This window comes from Chiloscyllium plagiosum, chromosome 4 (assembly GCF_004010195.1).
Source record: "Chiloscyllium plagiosum isolate BGI_BamShark_2017 chromosome 4, ASM401019v2, whole genome shotgun sequence".
Lineage (NCBI taxonomy): Eukaryota > Metazoa > Chordata > Chondrichthyes > Orectolobiformes > Hemiscylliidae > Chiloscyllium > Chiloscyllium plagiosum.
In genome coordinates, this window is record NC_057713.1 from 1,815,069 (window position 1) to 1,837,996 (window position 22,928).

General features: G+C 43.9%; 1 protein-coding gene and 1 long non-coding RNA gene across 2 annotated transcripts in view; one reads left to right on the forward strand and one right to left on the reverse strand.

Moving 5' to 3' along the window:
* Positions 1–15,680, reverse strand: part of LOC122548794 — a 16,783-nt gene extending 1,103 nt beyond the window's left edge. Inside the window, exons 1-2 of the long non-coding RNA XR_006311338.1 lie at positions 15,670–15,680; positions 12,815–12,818 (exon numbers count right to left, since the gene is read on the reverse strand). This is a non-coding gene — a long non-coding RNA (uncharacterized LOC122548794). The remainder of the gene's footprint in view (positions 1–12,814; positions 12,819–15,669) is intronic.
* The window catches only part of cdk5 (cyclin-dependent kinase 5), a 27,592-nt gene extending 5,031 nt beyond the window's left edge, over positions 1–22,561 (forward strand). Inside the window, exons 3-12 of the mRNA XM_043687567.1 lie at positions 1,160–1,227; positions 1,941–2,001; positions 8,391–8,447; positions 8,578–8,673; positions 9,020–9,094; positions 12,257–12,353; positions 13,087–13,156; positions 15,380–15,440; positions 16,472–16,552; positions 20,452–22,561. Of these exons, the coding sequence (XP_043543502.1) occupies positions 1,160–1,227; positions 1,941–2,001; positions 8,391–8,447; positions 8,578–8,673; positions 9,020–9,094; positions 12,257–12,353; positions 13,087–13,156; positions 15,380–15,440; positions 16,472–16,552; positions 20,452–20,538 (753 nt within the window). The 3' untranslated portion in view covers positions 20,539–22,561. The remainder of the gene's footprint in view (positions 1–1,159; positions 1,228–1,940; positions 2,002–8,390; positions 8,448–8,577; positions 8,674–9,019; positions 9,095–12,256; positions 12,354–13,086; positions 13,157–15,379; positions 15,441–16,471; positions 16,553–20,451) is intronic.
* The last annotated feature ends 367 nt before the right edge of the window (positions 22,562–22,928 follow it).

The following is a 22,928-nucleotide window of genomic DNA, read 5'->3' on the forward strand; positions in this document are numbered from 1 at the left end:
CCCCCCTTGCTCTTAGATTATGCTGTCTGGTCCTGGATCCTTCCACAAGGGAAACAATCTGTCAATAAATTATCTGTTCCAATTAGATCACTTCTCATTCTTCTAAACTCCAATGATTAAAAACCCAAATTCTCCTCATAAGAAAGTCCCTCCATATCTGGAATCCCCCCAGTGAACATTCTCTGGATTGCTTCTAATAGCAGAATATCTTTCCTTAGGTAAGGGGCCCAAAACTGGTCACAGTATTCCAGCTGGAAGAAGGGCTTATGCCCGAAACGTCGATTCTCCTGCTCCCTGGATGCTGCCTGACCTGCTGCGCTTTTCCAGCAACACATTTTCAGCTCTGATCTCCAGTATCTGCAGTCCTCACTTTCTCCATGAAAGAGATGAGGCCTGGGCAGATCAGCCATGATCTTGTTGAATGGCAGGACAGGCTTCAGGGCTTGAGTAGCCTTCTCCTCCTCCATATCTTCTCCTGTCCAGTTGCATGCATCAAAAGTAGTATCATTTGGTATTGCTGTCTTGGACGTTGGTTAGGCCACTGTTGGAATATTACTTGCAATTCTGGTTTCCCTCCTTTTGGAAGCATGTTGTGAAACTTGAAAGGGTTCAGAAAAGATCTACAAGGATGTTGCCAGGGTTGAGGGGGTTTGAGCAATAGGGAGAGGTTGAATAGGCTGGGGCTGTTTTCCCTGGAGCACCTGAGGCTGGGGGTTGACCTTACAAAGGTTTATAAAATCATGAGGAGCATGGATAGGGTAAATAGACAAGGTCTTTTCCCTGGGTTGGGGGAGTCCAGAACGAGAGGGCATAGGTTTGGCATGAGAGAGGAAAGATTTAAAAGGGACCTGAGGGGCAACACTTTCACACACAGGGTGGTGTGTGTATGGAATGAGCTGCCAGTGGAAGTGGTGGAGGCTGGTACAATTACAGCAGTTAAAAGGCACCTCAATGGGTATATGAATAGGAAGGCTTTTGAGGGATATGGGCCAAGTGCTGGCAAATGGGACAACATTAGTTTAGGATATCTGGTTGGCATGGACGAGTTGAACTGTCGGGTCTGTTTCTGTGTGCATCTGAGTCTATCTGTGATTAACCCTCTGACATTAGGAACCTATAGCCGCTGTATTTAATTCTATCTTCATTCTGTTTATCTTAGGGTGTCCCGAGCTCAGCTCTGCGGGAAATCTGCCTTCTGAAAGAGCTGAAACATAAAAATATTGTGAGGTAAGACAGGCATTTGCCACAGGCACCCACAATCTGTTGCAATCTCTGTGCTGAGGGCCTGAGGTTTGTTATGTTTTTGTGCAGTACTGGAACACTCTGACTTGAGGGCACCAGTGACCATAGAAACAATAGTTTCTGCCACAGTTAGGAGGAGGGCTGTCTCTATTTTCAACACACTGGGTTCAAAAGGTTGCGGAGCCAGAATTGGGCAGATTTAAAAAAAACTATTTTTCTAATCAGTCTGTTTAGAGATGTTATGACATACCTCTGGAGGAGGTGGGACGAGAACCTGGAGCTCCTAGTCCAGAGACAGGGGCAATACCACTGCATTCACAGGAGTGCCCAATGGAGATGGTGGGGATTGAACCCAGGACCTTAAGGATTGGGCTAAGGGAGCTGGGTCAGACAAGACTGAGGAATCACAGGCACAGGGCAGGGTTCGGGGACATTTGCAAAATTCAAGGTACTGTTTGAGAATTCTTGAGCAAAGGTGAGTGGGCATAGTTCAGGAAGTGGGGATTAACCCTGGGGCAAGATTCAGTGGGAGCTGGTGTATTGCCACCTCCTGCTGGTTATTACTCATGTTGACCCAGTTGTATTTGTTGTAAAAGTTGGGATCAAACATCATGCCCACAGCAACACTTAATTTCTGAAGCATTCGTTCTGCAGCCAGAGAAAATTAATCTGATCAGAATTTTCTTTTTCCTCTGAAGGTTACATGATGTCCTGCACAGTGATAAGAAGCTGACTCTTGTGTTTGAGTATTGTGACCAGGTAACTACAGATCCCTGCAACAGCCTCCAACTCCAACAGACAGTAACAGAGTGAGTTAAAGGCTGGGCTGTCATACACGGTAGGGGGGTTTACATACAGAATAACAGATGCTGAGGAGTAAGTTACAGCCTGAAATGTAACTGAACGTTCCAGAGTATTCATGTAAATAGAAAATAGATGCCATAAGATTAAGTCACCGATTGGAATCAAATCTAGGGGTTTTAAAATATGCAGGATTGACTTCTAGTTTGGTATCTACTTGAGGGATCCAGGAGTTTATATTTAGAATTTGACTATTTGATTTTATTTCTCCACATTTTCGATTGTGGGCTGAAATGGGAAAAGAACTGTTTTAAAGATAACAGATTGTGAAAGAGGTTACTGCGCTTTTTGAAAGCAAGTTACCAACATTCGTCCTTGCTGTTCACATTGCTGCTTTGTGAAGCAGTGCGGAGAGGTTAGTGCAGGCAGACTGGAGCCAGTGAGTGTGTCCAAATCGGGGTTTGTCTCGCAATGAATAGCTGATTAGCCTGTGAATTAGAACCCGTTGTTGGTGACTGCCTGTCAGCAACTATATGATTGTCTCCAAGGTCACTGAATAAATTGTGGATGTGGACAACATCGCCAAAAGTCTTCAAACCTCCAAAACTGGAGCTGGGGTCTTTCCTCTCTTCAGTAAGAAATATCTAAAGACCAAAGAAAGCCTTTGTTGATTTTCCTTTGCCAGTTGTGGCTTTTTACCAGTAAGTCAGAGACTTTATAATTTATGAAGCAGTCGCTCTGTGCCTCCTGTAAGCAAATGCAAAGTAGCTGGAGAAGACAGATTGAGAAGCAGCAAGTCCTGATACGTGAAAAGGATTGTCTCAGTGAACCCTGTGCACAGGAACCAGTGAACTCCCTTCCCTGTCTTTTCCTCTAGCCACAACATCAGCCTTTGCTGTTATTCCATCCACCCTTAGTACCATTTATTTTTAATCATCTGTGTTGTGTGTAAAAGAAGTTTTATAAGGATGTTAGAGTTTCAATTGGGAGAATTTTATGTTGACAGTTCATGGATTTTAACTGCTGATAAATAACTATTTATTTGTAACAGCCATTCTCAAAGTGTAGAAACATGTCCCCATTTTCTGTTAGCCTGGGTCCAAGTGACAAGTAAATTGGGGAATCTTGTGTACTTTAATAAAATCTTTAATCTTTGTGATTCCCCTGGGCTAGTGGGGCTTGATTTCCGTTGCAGTATCCCAGTGAGGCATGACAGAAACCCGAGGAGTGAGTTATAGTCCTGAATCACATTGAGGGGTTTGAGGTCTTTATATTGAAATACTTGGGACAGACTTACAGATTGGGATATGCAGTGTTTGCAGAGACATGGCTGCACAGTGTCCAGTTCAGGGGTAAAAGGAGAACCAAATGGAATATTCAGCTTTATTTCAAAGGGAATGGATATGAATGGAGGGAGGTTTTGCTAAAACCCTGTAAGGCACCAATCAGACCATAACTGGAATCTGGAGAACAGTCTCGGGAATCTTAGGAAAGATATGGTGGCATTGGGGGCAATCCTGAGAAGGTACACTAGAGTCATACCAGTGTGACGGAACTGTTGATTTGAGGAGAGATTGAGTAGATTGCGCCTGTATTCATTGGAGTTTAGAAAAATGAAAGGTGAGCTTATTGAAATGTACCAGATTCTTAGTGGACTTGACAGGGGAGACAAGGAAAGTTTTGTTTCCTTTTGTGAGAGGATCTAGGACCTGAGGGTGTAATCTCAGAATAAGGGGTTGCACATTTAAGACAGAGCTGAGGAGGAATTTCTTCTCTCAGAGGGGAGTGAATCTGCAGTATTCTTTACCACAGAGGGCTGTGGAGACTGGATCATTAAGTATATTCAGGGCTGAAGTAGATTTTTAATCAGGAAGAGGTTCAAGATTTATGTGAAAAAGGTAGGAAAGTGGAATTGAGGACAATCAGGTCAGCTATGATCTCATTGAATGGTGGAGCAGACTCGATGGGCTGAATGGCCTACTTCATTGCCACTTGTAGAATATTGCATACAATTCTGGTCGCCTTTCTATAGTAAGGTTGTTGTTAAACTTGAGACAGTGCAGTAAAGATTTACAAAGATATAGCTGGGACTGGAGGGTTTGAGTTATAGGGAGAGGCTGAATAGGCTGAGGCTTTTGTCCCCAGAGTGTCAGTAAGGCTGCGGGGGGGGGGGACTTTATCAAGGTTTATAAAATCATGAGGAGCATGGATAGGGACCTTTTCCTAGGGTGCGTCCAAACCTAGAGGGTATACGTTTAAGGTGAGAGGGGATAGATTTAAAATGGACCCAAGGGCAACATTTTCACGCAGACTGTGGTGCGTGTGTGGAACGAGCTGCAGGAGTTGGTGGTGAAGGCAGAGGCTCTGAGCTCTTCCAAAAATACCTGAGTCTGCATCTTAAGTGCTGTCAGATGCAGGGTTATGGGCCATGTGCAGGAAGGTGGGATTAGAAACAGCACCGAGGTGAGTCTGTGTCGCCAAATGGCCCTTTCTGTGCTGCATCATTTCTATGATTCTAATTACAATTACCAAGGAGTGAGTTAAAGACTGGAATCTAATCAAGGAGTTTGGGCTGGTTTATATATAAAATAACAGATACCTGGGTTTACATAGAGAATAACAATGGGTGGTGGAAGCGGTGGGGGGGTTGCCAAGGGTTGATAGATTCCCTACAGTGTGGAAACAGGCCCTTCAGCCCAACAACTCCACACCGACCCTGCAAAGAGTAACCCACCCAGACCCCCCTATTTCCCTCTGACTAATGCACCTAACACTATATGGGCAATTTAGCATGGCCTACACATCCTTGGATTGTGGGAGGAAACTGGAGCACCCAGAGGAAACCCACGCAGACACTGGGAGAATGTGCAAGCTCCACACAGACAGTCGCCCGAGGCTGAAATTGAACCTGGGACTCTGGCGCTGTGAGGCAACAGTGCTAACCACTGAGCCATCGTGAGGTTACATACAGAATAACAAATTCCCAAGGGTGAATCATAGGCTGGAATCTTAATTCAAGGGTATTGGATCTTAGAAATAGCAAACCTGATAATCAGGAGGGTATTACAACATTACAGCACAGTCCAGGCTGTTCGGTCCTCGATGTTGTGCTGACCTGTAAAACCAAACTGAAGCCTATCTATCCTACATTATTCCATCCTTGTCCATATATTTATCCAATGACCATTTAAATGCCCTTAAAGTTGGCGAGTCTACTACTGTGGCAGGCAGGGCATTCCACGCTAATCTCTGAGTAAAGGAACTACCTCTGACATCTGTCCTATATCTATCACCCCTCAATTTAAAGTTATGTCCCTCGTGGTAGCCATCACCATCCGAGGAAAAAGGCTGTCACTGTCCACCCTATCTAACCCTCTGATTGTCATTTATGTTGCAATTAAGTCACCTCTCAACTTTCTTCTCTCTAATGAAAACAGCCTCAAGTCCCTCAGCCTTTCCTCATAAGACCTTCCCTCCATACCAAGCAACATCCTAGTAATCTCCTCTGCACCTTTTCCAAAGCTTACACATCTTCCCTATAATCAGTGACCAGAACTGTACACAATACTCCAAGTGCGGCCGCACCAGAGTTTTGTACAGGTGCAGCATGACCTCTTCGTTCCGAAACTCAATCCCTCTACCAATAAAACATACCGTACACCTTCTTAACAACACTATCAACCTGAGTGGCAACTTTCAGGGCTCTATACATGGACACAGAGATCTCTCTGCTCATCTACACTACCAAGAATCTTACCTTAGCCCAGTACTCGGCATTCCTGTTACTCCTTCCAATGTGAATCACCTCACACTTTTCCACATTAACCTCCATTTGCCACCTCTCAGCCCAGCTCTACAGCTTATCCATGTCTGTCTGTAACCTACAACATCCTTCGTCACTATCCACAGCTTTACCGACCTTAGTGTCATCCACAAATTTACTAACCCATCCTTCTATACCTTCATCCAGAACTTTTATAAAAATGACAAACAGCAGTGGTCCCAAATCAGATTCTTGCAGTACTCCACTAGTAAGTGAACCCCAGGATGAACATTTCCCATCAACCACCCCCCTCTGTCTTCTTTCAGCTAGTCAATTTCTGATCCAAACCGTTAAATCACCCTCAATTCCATCCCTCTGTATTTTGTCAAATAGTCTACCATGGGGAAACTTATCAGATGCCTTGCTGAAATCCATATACACCACATCAACCCCTTGACTCTTATCCACCTGTTTGGTCACCATCTTAATGAAGTCAATAAGGTTTGTTAGGCACGACTTACCCTTCACAAAACCGTGCTGACTATCCCTAATCAACTTATTCCTTTCTAGATGATTATAAATTCTATCTGTTCTAATCTTTTCCAACACTACCCACAACTGAAGTAAGGTTCACTGGTCTATAACTACCAGGGATTTCTCTACTCTCCTTGAACAAGGGGGCAACATTTGCTATCCTCCAGTCTTCTGACACTATTCCTGTCGACAATGACGACATGAAGATCAAAGCCAAAGGCTGTGCAATCATCTCCCTGGCTTCTCAGAGAATCCTAGGATAAATCCCATCCAGCCCAGGGGACTTATCTATTTTTACACTTTCCAGAATTGCTAACATCTCCTTGTGAACCTCAATCCCGTCCGGTCTAGTAGCCTATATATCAGTATTCTCCTCGACAACATTGTGTTTTCCAATGTGAATACTGACAAAAAATGTTCATTTAGCACTTCCCCATCTCCTCGGACTCTACGCACAACTTCCCACTACTATCGTTAATCTTTGTCGAATCATTCTTTTATTCCTGATATCCCTATAGAAAGCTTTAGGGTTTTCCTTGATCCTATCTGCCAACAACTTCTCATGTCCCCTCCTGGCTCTTCTTAGTTCTCTCTTTAGGTCTCTCCTGGCTAACCTGTACCTCTCGCATGCCCTAACTGAGCCTTCACATCTCATCCTAACCTAAGTCTTTTTCTTCCTCATGACAAGAGATTCAACTTCTTTAGTAAACCACAGCTCCCTCGCTCAACCACTTTCTCCCTGCCTGACAGGTACATATTATCAAGGACACGCAGTAGTTGTTTCTTGACTAAGCTCCACATTTCAAGCGTATCCATCCCCTGCAGTTTCCTTCCCCATCCTATGCATCCTAAATCTCATCTAATCGCATCATAATTGCCTTTCCCCATGCAATAACTCTTGCCCTTCTGTATATCCCTTTCCATCACTAAAGTAAACATTACTGAATTGTGGTCACTATCACCAAATGCTCGCCTACCTCCAAATCTAACACCTAGTTAAGTTCATTACTCAGTACCAAATCCAAGGTGGCCTTCCTCCTTGTTGGCTTGTCTACATACTGTATCAGAAAACCATCCTGCACAAATTTGTCAAAAACTGGCCCATCTAAGTACTCGAACTATAGTACATCCTATCAATATTTGAAAAGTTAAAGTCCCCCATAACAACATCTACCCTGTTACTCTCACTCCGAACCAGATTGTCTTTGCTATCCTTTCCTCTACATCCCTGGAACAAATCGGAGGCCTGTAGCAAACTCCCAACAAGGTGACCTCTCCTTTCCTGTTTCTAACCTCAGTAGAAGAGTCCTCAAACTTCCTTTCTGTCATCGTAATACTGTCCTTGACTAACAATGCCTCCCCCTTCTTTTATCACCTTCTCTGTTCTTACTGAAACATCTAAACCCCGGAACCCACAACAACCATTCCTGACCCTGCTCTATCCATGTCCCCGAAATGGCCATAACATCAAAGTCCCAGATACCAACCCATGCTGCAAGTTCACCCACCTTAGTCCGGATGCTCCTAGCGTAGAAGTAGACACACTTCAAACCACCTTCCTGTTTGCCGGTGAACCCTTGTGACTTTGAAACCATATTTCTGACCTCGCTACTCTCAACATCCTGGACACTGGAATTACAATTCAGGTTCCCATCCCCCTGCTGAATTAGTTTAAACCCTCCCGAAGAACATTTGCAAATTTCCCCTCAGGATCTTGGTACCCCTGTGGTTGATGTGTAGACCATCCTGTTTGTAGACATCCCACCTACCCCAGAATGAGCCCCGATTATCCAGGTATCTGAAACATTCCCTCCTGCACCATTCCTGTAGCCACGTGTTCAACTCCTCTCTCTCCCTATTTCTCACCTCACTAGCACGGGGCATGGGCAACAAACCAGAGATGGTGCTCTGTGTTCCAGCACTAAGCTTCCACTCTAGCTCCCTGATTTTCTGTCTTAAATCCCCATTCCTTTTCCTATCTATGTTGTTTTGTGGATGGGTCTCTTGTAGGTACGGTTCTTACAGCCTCACCTCTTGAATTTTATGACAGGATTTGAAGAAGTATTTTGACAGCTGCAATGGAGACCTGGATCCTGAGATTGTGAAGGTAAATGCAGTCTCTTTTATATCCGTTGGGGACTGTGTATTTGAGATATTGATACGTTGTCCTATCAAACACTTCCTGGGCAAACTTGTCTATCTTTAATCTCGCAATTTCTTTTGTTGTTTTCCTGCAGTCGTTTATGTATCAGTTACTGAAGGGTTTGGCGTTCTGTCACAGCAGGAACGTGCTGCACAGAGACCTGAAACCACAAAACCTCCTGATCAACAGGGTGAGTCTGAGTGGACAGCAAAAACCATCAGAGTCAGAAGGACCCTCATGAGGGGCCTGGAGGCTTTTGCGAAGGGCTGCACAAAATTCGTGAGATGCTCAGAGGAACTACTGTGACCCTGAGATACTGCTCGATGTACAAGCCCTTCAGAGGGATGTGTAGACAAGATGTTAATGGTCGAGGGGGTGCCCTCCCTCTGGGGCTGAGAAATCTGCTGTCTGTCCTGGGAAGCATTGTGGGATGGAAGGGGTGTCTGTTCTGGGAAATCTCTGTTAGGAGAGGCTGGCAGTGATGTCTGTGAGAATTGTAAGTCAGTGCCGCTGTGCTTTCTGTTACCCTCTGACAGAACGGTGAGCTGAAGCTGGCTGATTTTGGGCTTGCCCGAGCGTTTGGAATCCCTGTCCGATGTTACTCTGCAGAGGTAGGAAAAAAATTTCAAATCACCTTCCCAGACTCTTCTCATAAACTGTCAGAATAAAGCTGGATCCCTTGGTATAACAGCTCTGCAATTGCACGTCAAAGCACCTTTCCTATTTGTTGATACTTGCCAGTGTGGCATCGGGCTGGGTAGTTTTCAATCTCAAATATTCCCACGTAGCCTCCTTTCAGTAAAGGTGAGGAAGAGGAATTTGCCCCTCCAAGCCCACCTCTCTGATCTGTTTATATCTTCTAGTTTGCTTTGGAAACTGGTACAGGGGTAATTTCTGCTGCTTAGGGTTTTCATGTCTGACTCACTGTGCGTCACCATAATGAGCCACGAGATGTTGTCCTACTTCTGTTATAACATATTTTAATAAAATTGCATTTAATCCCTATTGCTTTTTTAGTCTCCTACAAAAGTAAACAGCTTCAAATTTTCTCACATTATGCTTGTCTGCCAGAATTTTGCTCACTCACTCAATCTATCTTTAACCGTCTGCAACTTTCTTGACTTCTGCACAATTTACAGTTGACTTTCCTGCCTCTCTCGGTGTTGTCTGCCTTCACTCGCTCGGCTAAGTAATTGATGTAAATAGTCGAAGTTTGAGGGCCCAGCACAGACCCCTGTGGTATTCCACATGTCACATTCTCCCATTCAGACAAAAATGTTTTTTTTTAATTCACATGTGACGTTGCTGACTGGGTCAGTGTCTTTCATTGGCTGTGTGAAGGTGGTGGGGTGCTGCTGCTTTGAGACTTTCTAACAATTCTTACAACTCCTGGTATCCAGACATAGGAGAAAGTGAGGACTGCAGATGCTGGAGATCAGGGTCGAAGAGTGTGGCACTGGAAAAGCACAGCCGGTCAGGCAGCATCCGAGGAGCAGGAGAATTGATGTTTCGAGCATGAGCTGTTCATCAGGCATGGGGTGGGGGTTGCTGGCAAGATGGATGCAAGGAGGCTGGGGGCAAGGTAGCTGAGAATGTGATAGGTAGATGAAGGTGGGGGAGCTGATGGTCGGAGAGGAGGGTGGAGCGGATAGGTGAGAATGGAGGTGGACAGGTAGGACTGTTCAAGAGTGTGGTGCTGAGGTAGAGGGTTGGATCTGGGAAAGGATGGAGGGAGGGGAAATGGGGAAACTGATGAAATCAACATTGATCCCATATGGTTAGAGGGTCCCAAGGCAGAAGATGAGGTGCACTTCCTCTAAGCATTGGATGGTTAGAGTTTGCGATGGAAGAGGCCAAGGACTTGCATGTCCTTTGTGGAGTGAGAGGGGGAGTTGAAGTATTCAGCCACGGGCCGGTAAGATTGGTTGGTGCATGTGTCCCAGAGATGTTCTCTGAAACATTCTGCAAGTTGACATCCTGTCTCCCCAATGTAGAGGAGACCACATCGAGAGAAACGGACACAGTAGATGATGTAGAATATTACAGCACAGTACAGGCTCTTCGGCCCTCTGTGTGTGTGTGTGTGTGTGTGTGTGGGTGTGGAAGTACAGCTAAATCTCTGTCAGATGTGGAAGGATCCTTTGGGGCCTAGGATGGAGTGAAGGGGCAGCGTGGGTGCAGTTTCTACACCTCTTGCGGTGGCAAAGGAAGGTTCTGGGAGTGGAGGGTGGGTTGTTGGGAGGCATTGACCTAACAAGGGAGTCACAGAGGAAATGGTCTCTCCAGAACGCAGATGGGGGTGGGAGGGAAATATATCTCTGGTGGTGGGGTCTGTTTGTAGCTGGCAGAAATGGTGGAGGATGATGCATTGTATCCAGAGAGTGGTGGGTTGGAAGGTGAGGACCAGAGGGGATTCTGTCCTTGTTGTGATTGAAGGGGTGGGGTTCAAGGGCAGAGGTGTGGGAAGTGGAGGAGATACATTGGGAAGGGAAATTGTCTTTGAAAAAGCAGCCATTTGAATGTTCTCTGGTGGAATTGGTCCTCCTAGGAGCAGAGGAATGGGGAGTGAGGGACAGTGTTTTTACAGGAGGCAGGGTGGGAGGATGTGTAGTCCAGGTAGCTGTGGGAGTCAGTGGGTTTGAAGTAGATGTCCGTGTTGAGTCAGTTGCCAGAAATGGAGACTGCCCTGTGGGCCGAACACTTTAACTCCCCCTCCCACTCTTCCAAGGACATGCAAGTCCTGGGCTTCCTCCACTGCCAAATTCTAGTCACCTGACACCTGGAGGAAAAACGCCTCATCTTCTGCCTTGGGACCCTCTAATCACAGGGATCAATGTTGATTCACCAGTTTCCTCATTTCTCCTGCCCTCACCTTATCTGAGCTCCAACCCTCTGACTTGGCACTGCCCTCTTGAATGGTCCTATTTGTCCATTTCCATTCCCACCTCTCCACTCCACCTTCTCTCTGGTCTATCACCATCACCCCTCACCTTCATCTCTCAATTGCATTCCCAGCTACCGCCCTGCAGCTCCAACCCCCTCCCATTTATCTCTCAGCCCCCTTGGGTCCCTGTCATTCCTGATGAAGGGCTCATGCTCACTCCCCTGCTCCTTGGATGCTGCCTGACCTGCTGTGCTTTTCCAACACCACACTTGTCGATTCTGGCATCCTGATGATATGAGTATCTGTCCCATGGTCATTGGCCAAAAGGATTCAGATAATTGATTAACAGCAGAGTAGGCAAGCAACCCCCAGGAATAAGGAATATCAATAAGTGCTTGATTCAGAGGGTGGTCTTCCTCAGGAGTTGTCTTCTTCAGGTGGGTCACAAGAAGACCTAGGGTAGAGTTCCTGAAACCCTTGACTGGAGAGCAGGTTGCTGCCTTCAATGAAACTGAAACACACTGCACCAATAAGCTGTGTCCTTTCTGATATCATTGAACCATCCTCAGTTGCCACTGTTGTATGCTTTCTTTATCTAATTAAGTAATGTATCAAATCTAACAAACTCAGTAAGCCATCAGAAATATGCACACATTGTGACTGCCTATAGTATTTAATCTCCCTAAAATCAGCACTCACATTTACTCCTCACCCTGCTTCCTGATTAACTGATAATTTGTTTAGGTAAAAGGTAAAAACTTATTCTGCTTCTGTTTGAATCTTGATTTGGATTGGCTGGCTGTGTGCAGGATCGTTCTTTAGACACAGCTGTCGATGCCCTGATGGTGGGAGCGTGGGTCTTTCTTAACTTGTCCTTGGCTCCTTGCAGGTGGTGACGCTGTGGTATCGTCCCCCAGATGTGTTGTTTGGTGCGAAGCTCTACTCCACTTCCATAGACATGTGGTCAGCTGGCTGTATATTTGCAGGTAGGTCACAGACCTGATGCATCAAACCATTTTCCACATTCATGATTCTTCTGATACCTCATTGCATTTCAACTATTTCCATTCTCCTGGCCCTGCCTCCTCCCCCTCCAGGCCAGTCCAGGAATCTCTGCTACTTGCCTGAATTAAGACTTGAACATTCCCCAACCATCACACCCTCCTCCTCCTGGCTGAGCCTGTCCTCTTGTTGAACAGTTTCCCCTTTAACGTTCCTCTCAATGAAAGGTGTGGCCATGGAATCCTGGCTAGGCCCTAGTGATGTCTGTGCGGTATATTGTACCTTCCTTGTTGCTGTCCCACTCAGAGCTCCTGACACAACTCTTTCTCCAAGACATTGTCGACTTCATCGGTGTCAATTCCTGCTCCAGTCAGGAACTGGAGAAATAATCTATTTCACTCCTTCCCCAACTTTCTCTACAGCCTAAAACTCGTCACTTTTCAACCTGTCTCCTTGGTTCATTTTAGACTCAAGAAGAACTCTCTTTCTCTCTTCATGGATGTTGCCAGACCTGCTGAGCTTCCCCAGCATTTTGTGTTTATTTCCATTTTTACTTTGATAGATTGATACTGAGTACAATAAGTAATGAAAAGAAAATGATCCCATGGGATTAAAATGCCATTTATTAGTTTGTGTGCAGTTTGAGAATTGTTTTTATTTTGGATGAAATAATTCTTTTGGAAGCTTCCCACTAAAACAAAATGTTTTCTTTTGCAGAGTTAGCAAATGCAGGAAGGCCACTGTTCCCAGGGAATGATGTAGATGATCAATTGAAGAGGATTTTCCGATATCCTTTTTGAACCCTGTGCTTTTGGTCATGGGGAAGATTTCAGTAAAAGTAGCCGCTTTTCTGGACATTGCATCCTGAGCTATCAGAGGAACTGAGGCCAGGACCTCGGAAGGGAAGTTTTAGAACTGGATGAATCATGGTTACAATAAGTTTTGAGAAAGTTCCTAGATGAGAATGTAGGGCTTGGAGGATTTGTGACTAAATGTTCAGCTGACAATGTTAGAGTGAAGGTATGCCTACTCAGGAAGCTGGGGGCAGAAGAATGAAGGCTGTGGGAGATGATGTACAAATAAAGGGCAGAGCAATCCGCGATCAGGGAGGGGCTTACTAGTTGGGTGGGGGCGGGTCAAAGGTGTGGATGCTTAAGAGGGGGAAATAGAGCAAGTAGGGCTGTTATATGAGGAGTGGTTGAATAGCTTGGGCTTTTACTCACTGGAGTGCAGAGGAATGAGAGGGGATCTGATTGTGGTAATTAAAATCTTAAAGTGGACGTTGAACAGATGTTCCCCCATGTGGGACAGTCTCAAACAACAGAGTGAGCTGGGGTAGGTTCAATACTGAGATAAGGAGAAATTACTTCTCTGAGATGGTTGTGTATCTGTGGAGCTCACAGTGGAGGCACGATCAATCGGCAGATTCAAGGAAGAAATCGATATGGTTCCAATGAAAAGTGGGATGAAGATCTCTGGGGAGCAGGCAGGACGGAGAGCTGAGACTAGGATAAGATCAGCCATCATCAAATGGTTAAGCAGGCACGAAGGGCTGATTGCATACTGCCACTCCAATGAGAAGGTACAGGGATATAAAAGCAGACCGCAAGAGCTGTAAATGTGTAAAAATCGAAGGATTGCTGAAGAAATTAATGGGGCTGAAAACAGAAATCCCCAGGGTCTGATAGTCTATATCCCAGAATGTTAAAGGAAGTGGTCATGGAAACAGTGGATGTATTGGTGGTCATGTAAGATTCTGTAGACATTGGAGGGTGGCGAATAGAACTCTGCTATTTAAAAAGGAGGGAGAAAATTTGGAAGCATCTTACCTGTGGATCCAGTGGACTAATAATCCACAACCCCAGCTTAATGGTATCCAGATCTGAGTTTGAATCCCATCATGGCAGATGAATTTGAATTCAGTAACATTTAGAATTCAAAGCTAGCTGTTATTGTTGATGTAAAGCTCCGTCTGGATCAGTAATGTCCTTGGGGAAAGAAACTGCCACCTTTACCTAGTCTGACCTACATGTGATTCCAGCAATGTGGTTGTCTCTTAAGTACCTTTGAAATGCCTGAATAAACCACTCGGTTTAAGGGCAGTTGGCTTTGGATAACAAATGCTGACAATGGGACTGAAAACTGAGAAAAACAGCCAACAGCCTTTAAGAAACACTTTCAAACAGAAGGTGGTGTGGAAATGTGGAACTCTCATCCACGAATGTCAGTTGATGCTAAATCAGTTGTTAATTTTAAATTTGGGATTGATATATTTGTTAACTGAAATTATTGAGGGGAAAGGTCAGCACATAGAGTTAGCTCACAGAATGGCCATGATCTCTGTGCAGTGTGGAACAGTTCCGAGTTAAATAACCCTGCCCGTTGCTACGTTACAGAGTGACTGAGGTTGTCACTGGTGAACGTATCTACAGTCAGCTGTGAAACTGAGGCACAGAGTTATTAGATAATGTTTGGAGCTGGGAAGAGAGGATAGTGACAAGGGAGGAGGTGTCATGTGATACTCATCTCAGCAAACCCATCAACTCATGGGTTTCCACAGCTGGGCGAGGCAGTCAGGCAGTGAGATGGGAACGCTCGTGGTTTGTAGTGAACCCAACAACAAGGTCTCCTCTGTGTTTGACTGACTGTAATCAACTGTTTTGAGGCTTGGCCCAATGAGGTGGACAGTCCGGCTGAATGAAACTGGATGATTGTGAGTTTGAGCTCAGGGTTAGCTTGTCCTGTTAGAAGCCATGCCTGTGTCTGTCCAGCGGCGACAGCAAGGAGCAGGATGTAAATCACGATAAGGAGAGAGTTAGATCCTGAGGTTTTATAGTGACAGGAGGAGAAACTGCTGCTGCAGAGGTTCTGATTATGTCAAAGCTACTGTTCTCTCAGTTTCGACCTGACCCTGCCTCTGTCTCACACCCACATGTGTCTCATCTCCTTCCTTATCTTTTTCCAAATCTCAATCTAACCCACTTCCCTGAATGTTCCTTAACTGTTTTACTTTGCTGGGAACCCCAACAGAGGAGCAGTGGCCGTCCATGACCAAACTACCCGACTACAAGGTGAATGGAGCATTCCTACTACAGTCAGCCTCAGTGTCCTCTTATGAGGAGAATTTACATTAGCACAGCAAAGCCGAAAGGATGATTCTATGTTGTGTTTAAAATTACAAAGGGATGATATCTGTGTTTGAAGCAGAGTCCATGTCTTTTTGATTGGTTGAAGGATTTGGGTTTATCGGAATTGGGATTATTGCTTGCCCATAGTTTAGAGATTGGTGCAAGGCCAGACAGAAATCTGAGGCCCCCTCCCCCTCTCATCACCCCGTCTCCCTGTTGGCCACCTCTTCTCCTCCTTGGTTCCTGACCTTTTCTAACCTCATTTTCCTTTGACTCCAGACCCTGTGTCTTGGTTTTTAAGTTCCATTTCTCATTGTGTGTTGGCGTGTCTGTATTAATCACTCAGTAGCTGTGCTGGGAATTGCATGACCGATCCAAAAGTCCCTATTGGCAACCTAGAATTAATCAGAGCCTGATGAAGATCTTTTTGCCCGAAACGTTGACTCTCCTGCTCCTCGGATGCTGCCTGACCAGCTGTGCTTTTCCAGCACCACACTCTCGACTCTAATCTCCAGCATCTGCAGTCCTCACTTTTGCCCCCTTAATCAGAGCCTGGCTAATGTATTTGACGTAGTGGCGCTAGTGAGTGTCTAGAATTTATTTATGGGATGTGGGCACTGCTGGCAAGATCAGCATTTATAGGCTCTCAATAGAAACAATGCTGCAGATGCTGGAGATCTGAAACAAACACTGAGAATGCTAGAGAAACTCAGCAGGTCTAGCAGCATCTCTGGAGAGTGAAACAGTTGGTGTTCCAAACCAAAGTCTTTTTGGACTATTGCAGCATTTATTGATGGTGCATATGAGAATCACAAGCACTGCAGCTAGAGTGAGAATCCTGGAGAGGGAGGGCAGGAGAGCAGGGTATCAGACTAATTATTAATGATTTTAGTGTATGCCCACTATAAGACTCATCCATCCAGTGTAATCTCTCGTGGGTAATTTGACATGAATCTCTGATTGTTCTTTTCCAGCCCTATCCCATGTATCCTGCAACAACATCTTTACTAAATGTTGTTCCTAAACTCAACACTACTGGACGAGACCTACTCCAGGTAAGCAACACTTTGGGCACTAAACCATTCCCATCAGAATTGAGCCATTAAAGTTGTACTTGTTAACTCCTCCAGTCTGCTAGCTCTCTGATGAAACATTTATGTCTGATTCAGAAGCTTGAAGGTTTAAACCTCATGCAAAAGATTTTATAGAATCAAAAAAATAGTTCCAGCACAGAGGAGGCTATTTGACCGTGATGTCTATGCTGTTTCGATGCAAGGGTGATTCATCTGGTCCCACGCTCCCATGTTTTCTCATTTTTGTTTTCTCTTGAGATAGTTCAAAGAATGGACTCCTCCTGTGCCATTGATCAGTAGCCAGCATTGATTTCCAAAGGGGGCCAACGTTATTGAACTTGTTTAAGGTGGTGCCACACATTAGGCAACAGTAATGTCAGAGATGTAATATTTCTAACTTTTATTAAAACCTTTGATAATGTGCCTCATAATAAACTAATGAATCAGGTCAGAAAATGTGGATTCAGGACAAGTATCCAAATACGTTGTTTCCTGGCTTCAAGACTGAAAACAGAGAGTGGGAGTTTTTCAGAATGTCCACAGGAATCATACTGGGACTGCTGTTCCCATCACATTACATTAACAATATGGACTTTGGAATTAAAAATGTATTTTCTAAATTTGTGGATGACACCAAATCAGAGAGGCAGATAGTCAGTACCGAGCAAAACTGCACCCGATTACAGGAGAATTTAATAAACTTGGAAAATGGGCAAATAACCAGCAAATGAAGTTCAACAATAATAAATGTGAGATAGGTTTGGAAGAGCAGGCTCAGACATTTAGATGGGATAGAGACACCAAGGGGTCTCTGAGAACAAATACAGCGCTCACTAAAAGTCGTGCCACAGGTGGGCAAGGCAAAAACAAAAAGCCAAATCAAACAATAAGCTTTATTTCTAGAGGAATAGGTTTGAAAAGTAGGAAAGTTATTTTAAACCTGTATCAGAGATAGGTGTAGTTTTAATGTCATTGCGGCTAGTAATCCAGAAGCTCAGACTAATGTTCTTGGGGGAAAAGGCCCAAATCCCACGATAACAGCTGGTGGAATGTTTAAGTTAGAACATAGAACAATACAGCGCAGAACAGGCCTTTTGGCCCTCGATGTTGCACCAACCTGTGAACTATTCTCAGCTCGTCCCCCTACACTATTCCAAAATCATCCATGTGCTTATCCAAGGATTGTTTAAATCTCCCTAATGTGGCTGAGTTAACTACATTGGCAGGCAGGGCATTCCACGCCCTTACCACTCTCCTGAGTGAAGAACCTGCCTCTGATATTGTCTTAAATCTATCACCCCTCAATTTGTAATTATGACCCCTCGTACACGCTGACGTCATCATCCTAGGGAAAAGACTTTCACTGTCTACCCTATCTAATCCTCTGATCATCTTGTATGTCTCTATCAAATCACCTCTTAGCCGCCTTCTTTCCAATGAGAACAGACCCAAGTCTCTCAGCCTTTCCTCATAAGACCTTCTCTCCAGACCAAGCAACATCCTGGTAAATCACCTCTGCACCTTTTCCAATGCTTCCACGTCCTTCCCGAAATATGGGGACTAGAACTGTACACAATATTCCAAGTGTGGCCGCACTAACGTTTTGTATAGTTGCAGCATAATATTGTGGCTCCAGAACTCAATCCCTCTATGAATGAAACCGAACACACCATATGCCTTCTTAACAGCACTATCAACTTGGGTGACAACTTTCAGGGATCTATGTACATGGACTCCAAGATCCCTCTGCACATCCACATGATCAAGTACTCTGCCTTCCTGTTATTCTTCCCAAAGTGCATCACCTCACATTTAGCTGCATTTAACTCCATTTGCCACCTCTCAGCCCAATTCTGCAGTTTATCCAAGTCCCCCTGCAACCTGTAACATTCTTCCAAACTGTCCACCGACTTTAGTGTCGTCTGCAAATTTACTAATCCATCCACCTATGCCTGCGTCTAAGTAATTTATAAAAATGACCAACAACAGTGGTCCCAAAACAGATCCTTGTGGCACACCACCAGTAACTGAACTCCAGGCTGAATATTTTCCATCAACCACCACTCACTGCTGTCTTCCAGAAAGCCAGTTTCTAATCCAAGCTGCTAAATCACCCTCAATTCCATGCGTCTGCATTTTCTCCATCAGCCTACCATGTGGAACCTTATCAAAGGCTTTATTGAAGTCCATGTATACCATGTCAACTGCGCTACCCTCATCTACATACTTGGTTACCTTCTCAAAAAGCTCGATGAGTTTGTGAGACACAACCTGCCCTTGACGAAGTTCAATTAATGTATTGAGAATCGAACACTAGTTTCTAGATAGTTGCTATAAAAACCCGTCTGGTTCACTAATATCCCTTTAGAAAAGGAAATCTGTTACCTTTACATGGTCTGACCTACACATGACTCCATAGTCATAGAGATGTATAGCATGGAAACAGACCCTTCGGTCCAACCTGTCCATGCCGACCAGATATCCCAACCCAATCTAGTCCCACCTGCCAGCACCTGGCCCGTATCCCTCCAAACCCTCCCTATTCATATACCCATCCAAATGCCTCTTAAATATTGCAATTGTACCAGCTTCCACCACTTCCTCTGGCAGCTCATTCCATACACGTACCACCCTCTGCGTGAAAAAGCTGTCCTTTAGGTCTCTTTTGTATCTTTCCCCTCTCACCCTAAACCTATGCCCTCTAGTTCTGGACTCCCCGGCCCCAGGGAAAATACTTTGTCTATTTATCCTATGCAGTTTACTTTTAAATGCCCTCCGAAATGATTGAGCGAGCCCCTCAGTAAAGGGCAATTGGGATGAGCAACAAGTGCTGTCCAAAAAACATGGTTAGGCCTCACTGAGAAGACTGTGCACAGTTCTGTTAACCTTGTTATAAGAACGAATAAAATAGTAATTTATTGTCACTTTTTACTTTACAAAATATTCACTGAGAAGTGGTGCTGGAAAAACACAGCAGGTCAGGCAGCATGTGAGGAGCCGAAGAGTTGATGAGAGATCTCCAGCACCTGCTTTTCCAAACACTGAGAACACCATACGTTTTGGTGCGGAGATGATTTTTGTAGATCACAACAGAACTGTAATCGTGTCTAACAGGATTGGCCAGCTGTTTCTGTTGAAAGAAGGAAGCTGAGGGAGTGATCTGATTGTGGTCTTCTAAATTATAAAAGGTTTTGATTGCGTGGATGCAGAGAATGTTTCCTGTTGTGGGGAAGACCAGAACCAGGGATCACCAAAATAATATAATTACCAAGAGACCTAACAGGGAATTCGGCAGAAACTTGTTTATCTAAAGGGTGGTGAGAATGTGGAACTCTGTCCCACAGATTTAAATTTAAGGAAAGATGGGAGGAGGCTTGACCAGAGCATGGACTGATTGGGCCAAATGGCCTGTTTCTGTGCTTTATATAAGATGTTGATATTTTCTATTTGTGTACCCTGCCTCCCTATTGAATTTGTTCCTTGCCTACCTAACATTTTTCAATTTTTTTCGTGGCCCTTAACAAATTGGGATTACATTAAAAAAAACTTGCTTGTGTCAAAGTTTTTTGGAGGAATACCAATGCAATCAATTCTGCTATAACGTGGTAGTTCCGTTCTTGTGCAATCCCGTGTTACAAAAAATCACATAATAGCAGCACCATTTCAGCTAATGAGGCCAGAATCACATTATAACCAATACACACTTCAAAGGTTCGCGCTTTAGAAACAGTGTCCCCAATTTGTCGATTGCGTTTCAGCAGAATGACCTGTAGCTGCCCATCTTTGCAAGTTTTACCCCCTCCCCTGTGCAAGGACAGTATTTACAATTGTCCTGTTTGTGCCCTGAAATATATTTGTCCCTTTTTTGTTTTTATTTACAGAATCTGCTGAAATGTAACCCAGTGCAAAGGATTTCAGCTGAAGAAGCCTTGCAGCATCCCTACTTTGCAGATTTCTGCCCCCCTTAAGGGGTAGGTGAGAGATATGGAGCTGCCTCAGTCAACCCATCTTTAATGTCAGTCAGATTGGACCAGCCAAGAGGACAGACAACTGGGGCTTCTGACAATGAGTGTTCTTTCTGGAAGGGTTTTTGTTAGCATTCCATTACATTTAAGAGAAAGCACTTTTTGTTTGTAAGGAATTGTGTGAAACCTGTTTGCTGTCTGTGTGCGTGTGTCATTGTGTACATGTCAGTGTTGTCGTTTTGTTTGTCCTCATGTATCTATCTTGCACATATGTTTCATGTATGCAAATGTCATGTAGGTTATTGTGCAATTGTCTTTACCAGTATAATTAGATATGAACATGCTATACAGTCCTGTCTGTGTATTCATGTCTGCTCTCACTTGCTGTCCCTGTTATCATGTATGTACATTCTCATGTGTGTCATTACACGTGCTTCTGTTTATCTGTATGTTAACATGGATGTTGTGGCTGTATAATTGTGTGATTTAGGCAGTTTTATTAATAAGCAAATAACGTCGAGTAAAGTGTTAATGTGGAGACTAACAGAATCTCTGCTGCACACCCTGTTTTCTGGAGGGTTTTTTTTCTTTACATTCTTTACAGCTTTATCGTGAGAGAGCTTTGTTTTGGTAAATAAGTATTGTGAAATTTGAAAGTTTGCCTGTTTGCTTTGTATTCTGCCTTTTTTTTAAGATTAGATTAGATTAGATTAGATTCACTACAGTTCTTGTCATGATTTGGAGGTGCCGGTGTTGGATTGGGGTAGGCAAAATTAAATATCACACAACACCAGGTTATAGTCCCAACATATTCCATATAAACCTGTTGGACTATAACCTGGTGTTGTATGACTTTTAACTTTGTCCACCTTCTTGTCTGTCTTCTCAGGCTATGCATATTTTTTGTTATTGCATAGGTATATAATGGACTCTTTCATCTGTTATGTGTGATTTCATGTTTTGACTGTCCTGATGTGTATTCCTGTTTATGGTATTTTTGTCTGTTAACATGCGTACTCTCGAGCGCATATCAACACATGCGTTTATATGTCCTTGATGGCATGTTTGTGTCTATGTTGATGTATGCTGTTTGAGTGCCCATGTTGATGCTCTCATACCTACGTTCATGTGTGTTTATTGAGCACTTTTCTTTGCCAAATGTCTGTCATTGAGTAAAGTGTTTCTGTAGAGTCCGAAGTCCAGGGGTCACTGATGTAGCTCCCACTCTACATGATAACTACATGCACAATCTGATTATACATCTTTTCTCCATAGAATAACGAATAAGGAGCTCTCGCCTCCTACTTTGCTAATGTTGTGTTGCTTGGGAGCCCATTGAAGCACTTGTTATAATTAGGTCATCTAGTTAATACAAACACTTTTGTGTTTGTTTTTATCTATGAATGGTAGAAAAATAATCATTCAGTCTGTGGATCATAACACTATGACTATGGATCAGATAAAGTGTAGTAACAGAAAATCAAGGAGGTAGATCTTGCTGGATTGCAAAACTTTATTCTTACTCAAATGCAAAACAATTAATAAAAAAAGAACATTTGCTAACTCTTGTCATTGCTAAAGCTAGCTTTTATCCAAAGTAGGCAGAGTCTCGCTCCTAAAAGGCTCTGAAATACTTGGAATGTTGCAGTTATCTGCTGTATTAGCAGTTTATGGTTACAAAGAGAATTGTACACAAGGCTGCAGCCAAATCTCAGAATAAAGTCTCACTCAGAGAGACTAGTGAGGTTTCTGTGATGGGACAGTAATATAACCATTTAGCTAGATAATCAGTTAAAAGTGACTTTGTCATCATGAATTTGGTGACTATGCCTCATTAAAGTGAGATTGTGCCAGTAACAATAGTGGTAGATGTTTGCACTGGAGTTTCTAAGGGCTCAAAGAAGGACAAAATCAGTATGTGCTCTTGACTGATGACAGATTTTGGCTTCCAGTCTTTGCTGTCTTGTGTCAAGTCTTTTAATTTTCTAAAAACGTATTAAATTTTCAAGCCGTTGGTTATACCTTTCCCTTTTTCCTTGAAATGTTTAATCAATGAAGTACATTTGGTAGGGAAACACCAAGCTAGTGTTTTTGTGATGTTGATTGAAAGATAAATATTGACCAGAACATCAGGAATAACCACTTTTTTTAATTAGTAAAGCTGGGATCTTTTGCATTTACTAGAAGGACAGATGGGGGTTGGTTTAATGTCCTGTCCTGAAAGATGGCCCCTTCTACAGTGCAGCAGTCTCTCTATATTACACTGAGCAGCAGCCTGGATTGTGAGCTCAAGTTTCTGGATTTTATGATTTCAAGATGAAAAGGCAAAGCTACAGTGATTGATAGCAAAACTAAATGACACATAAAGAGAACTGAACTGCAACCCTGATATC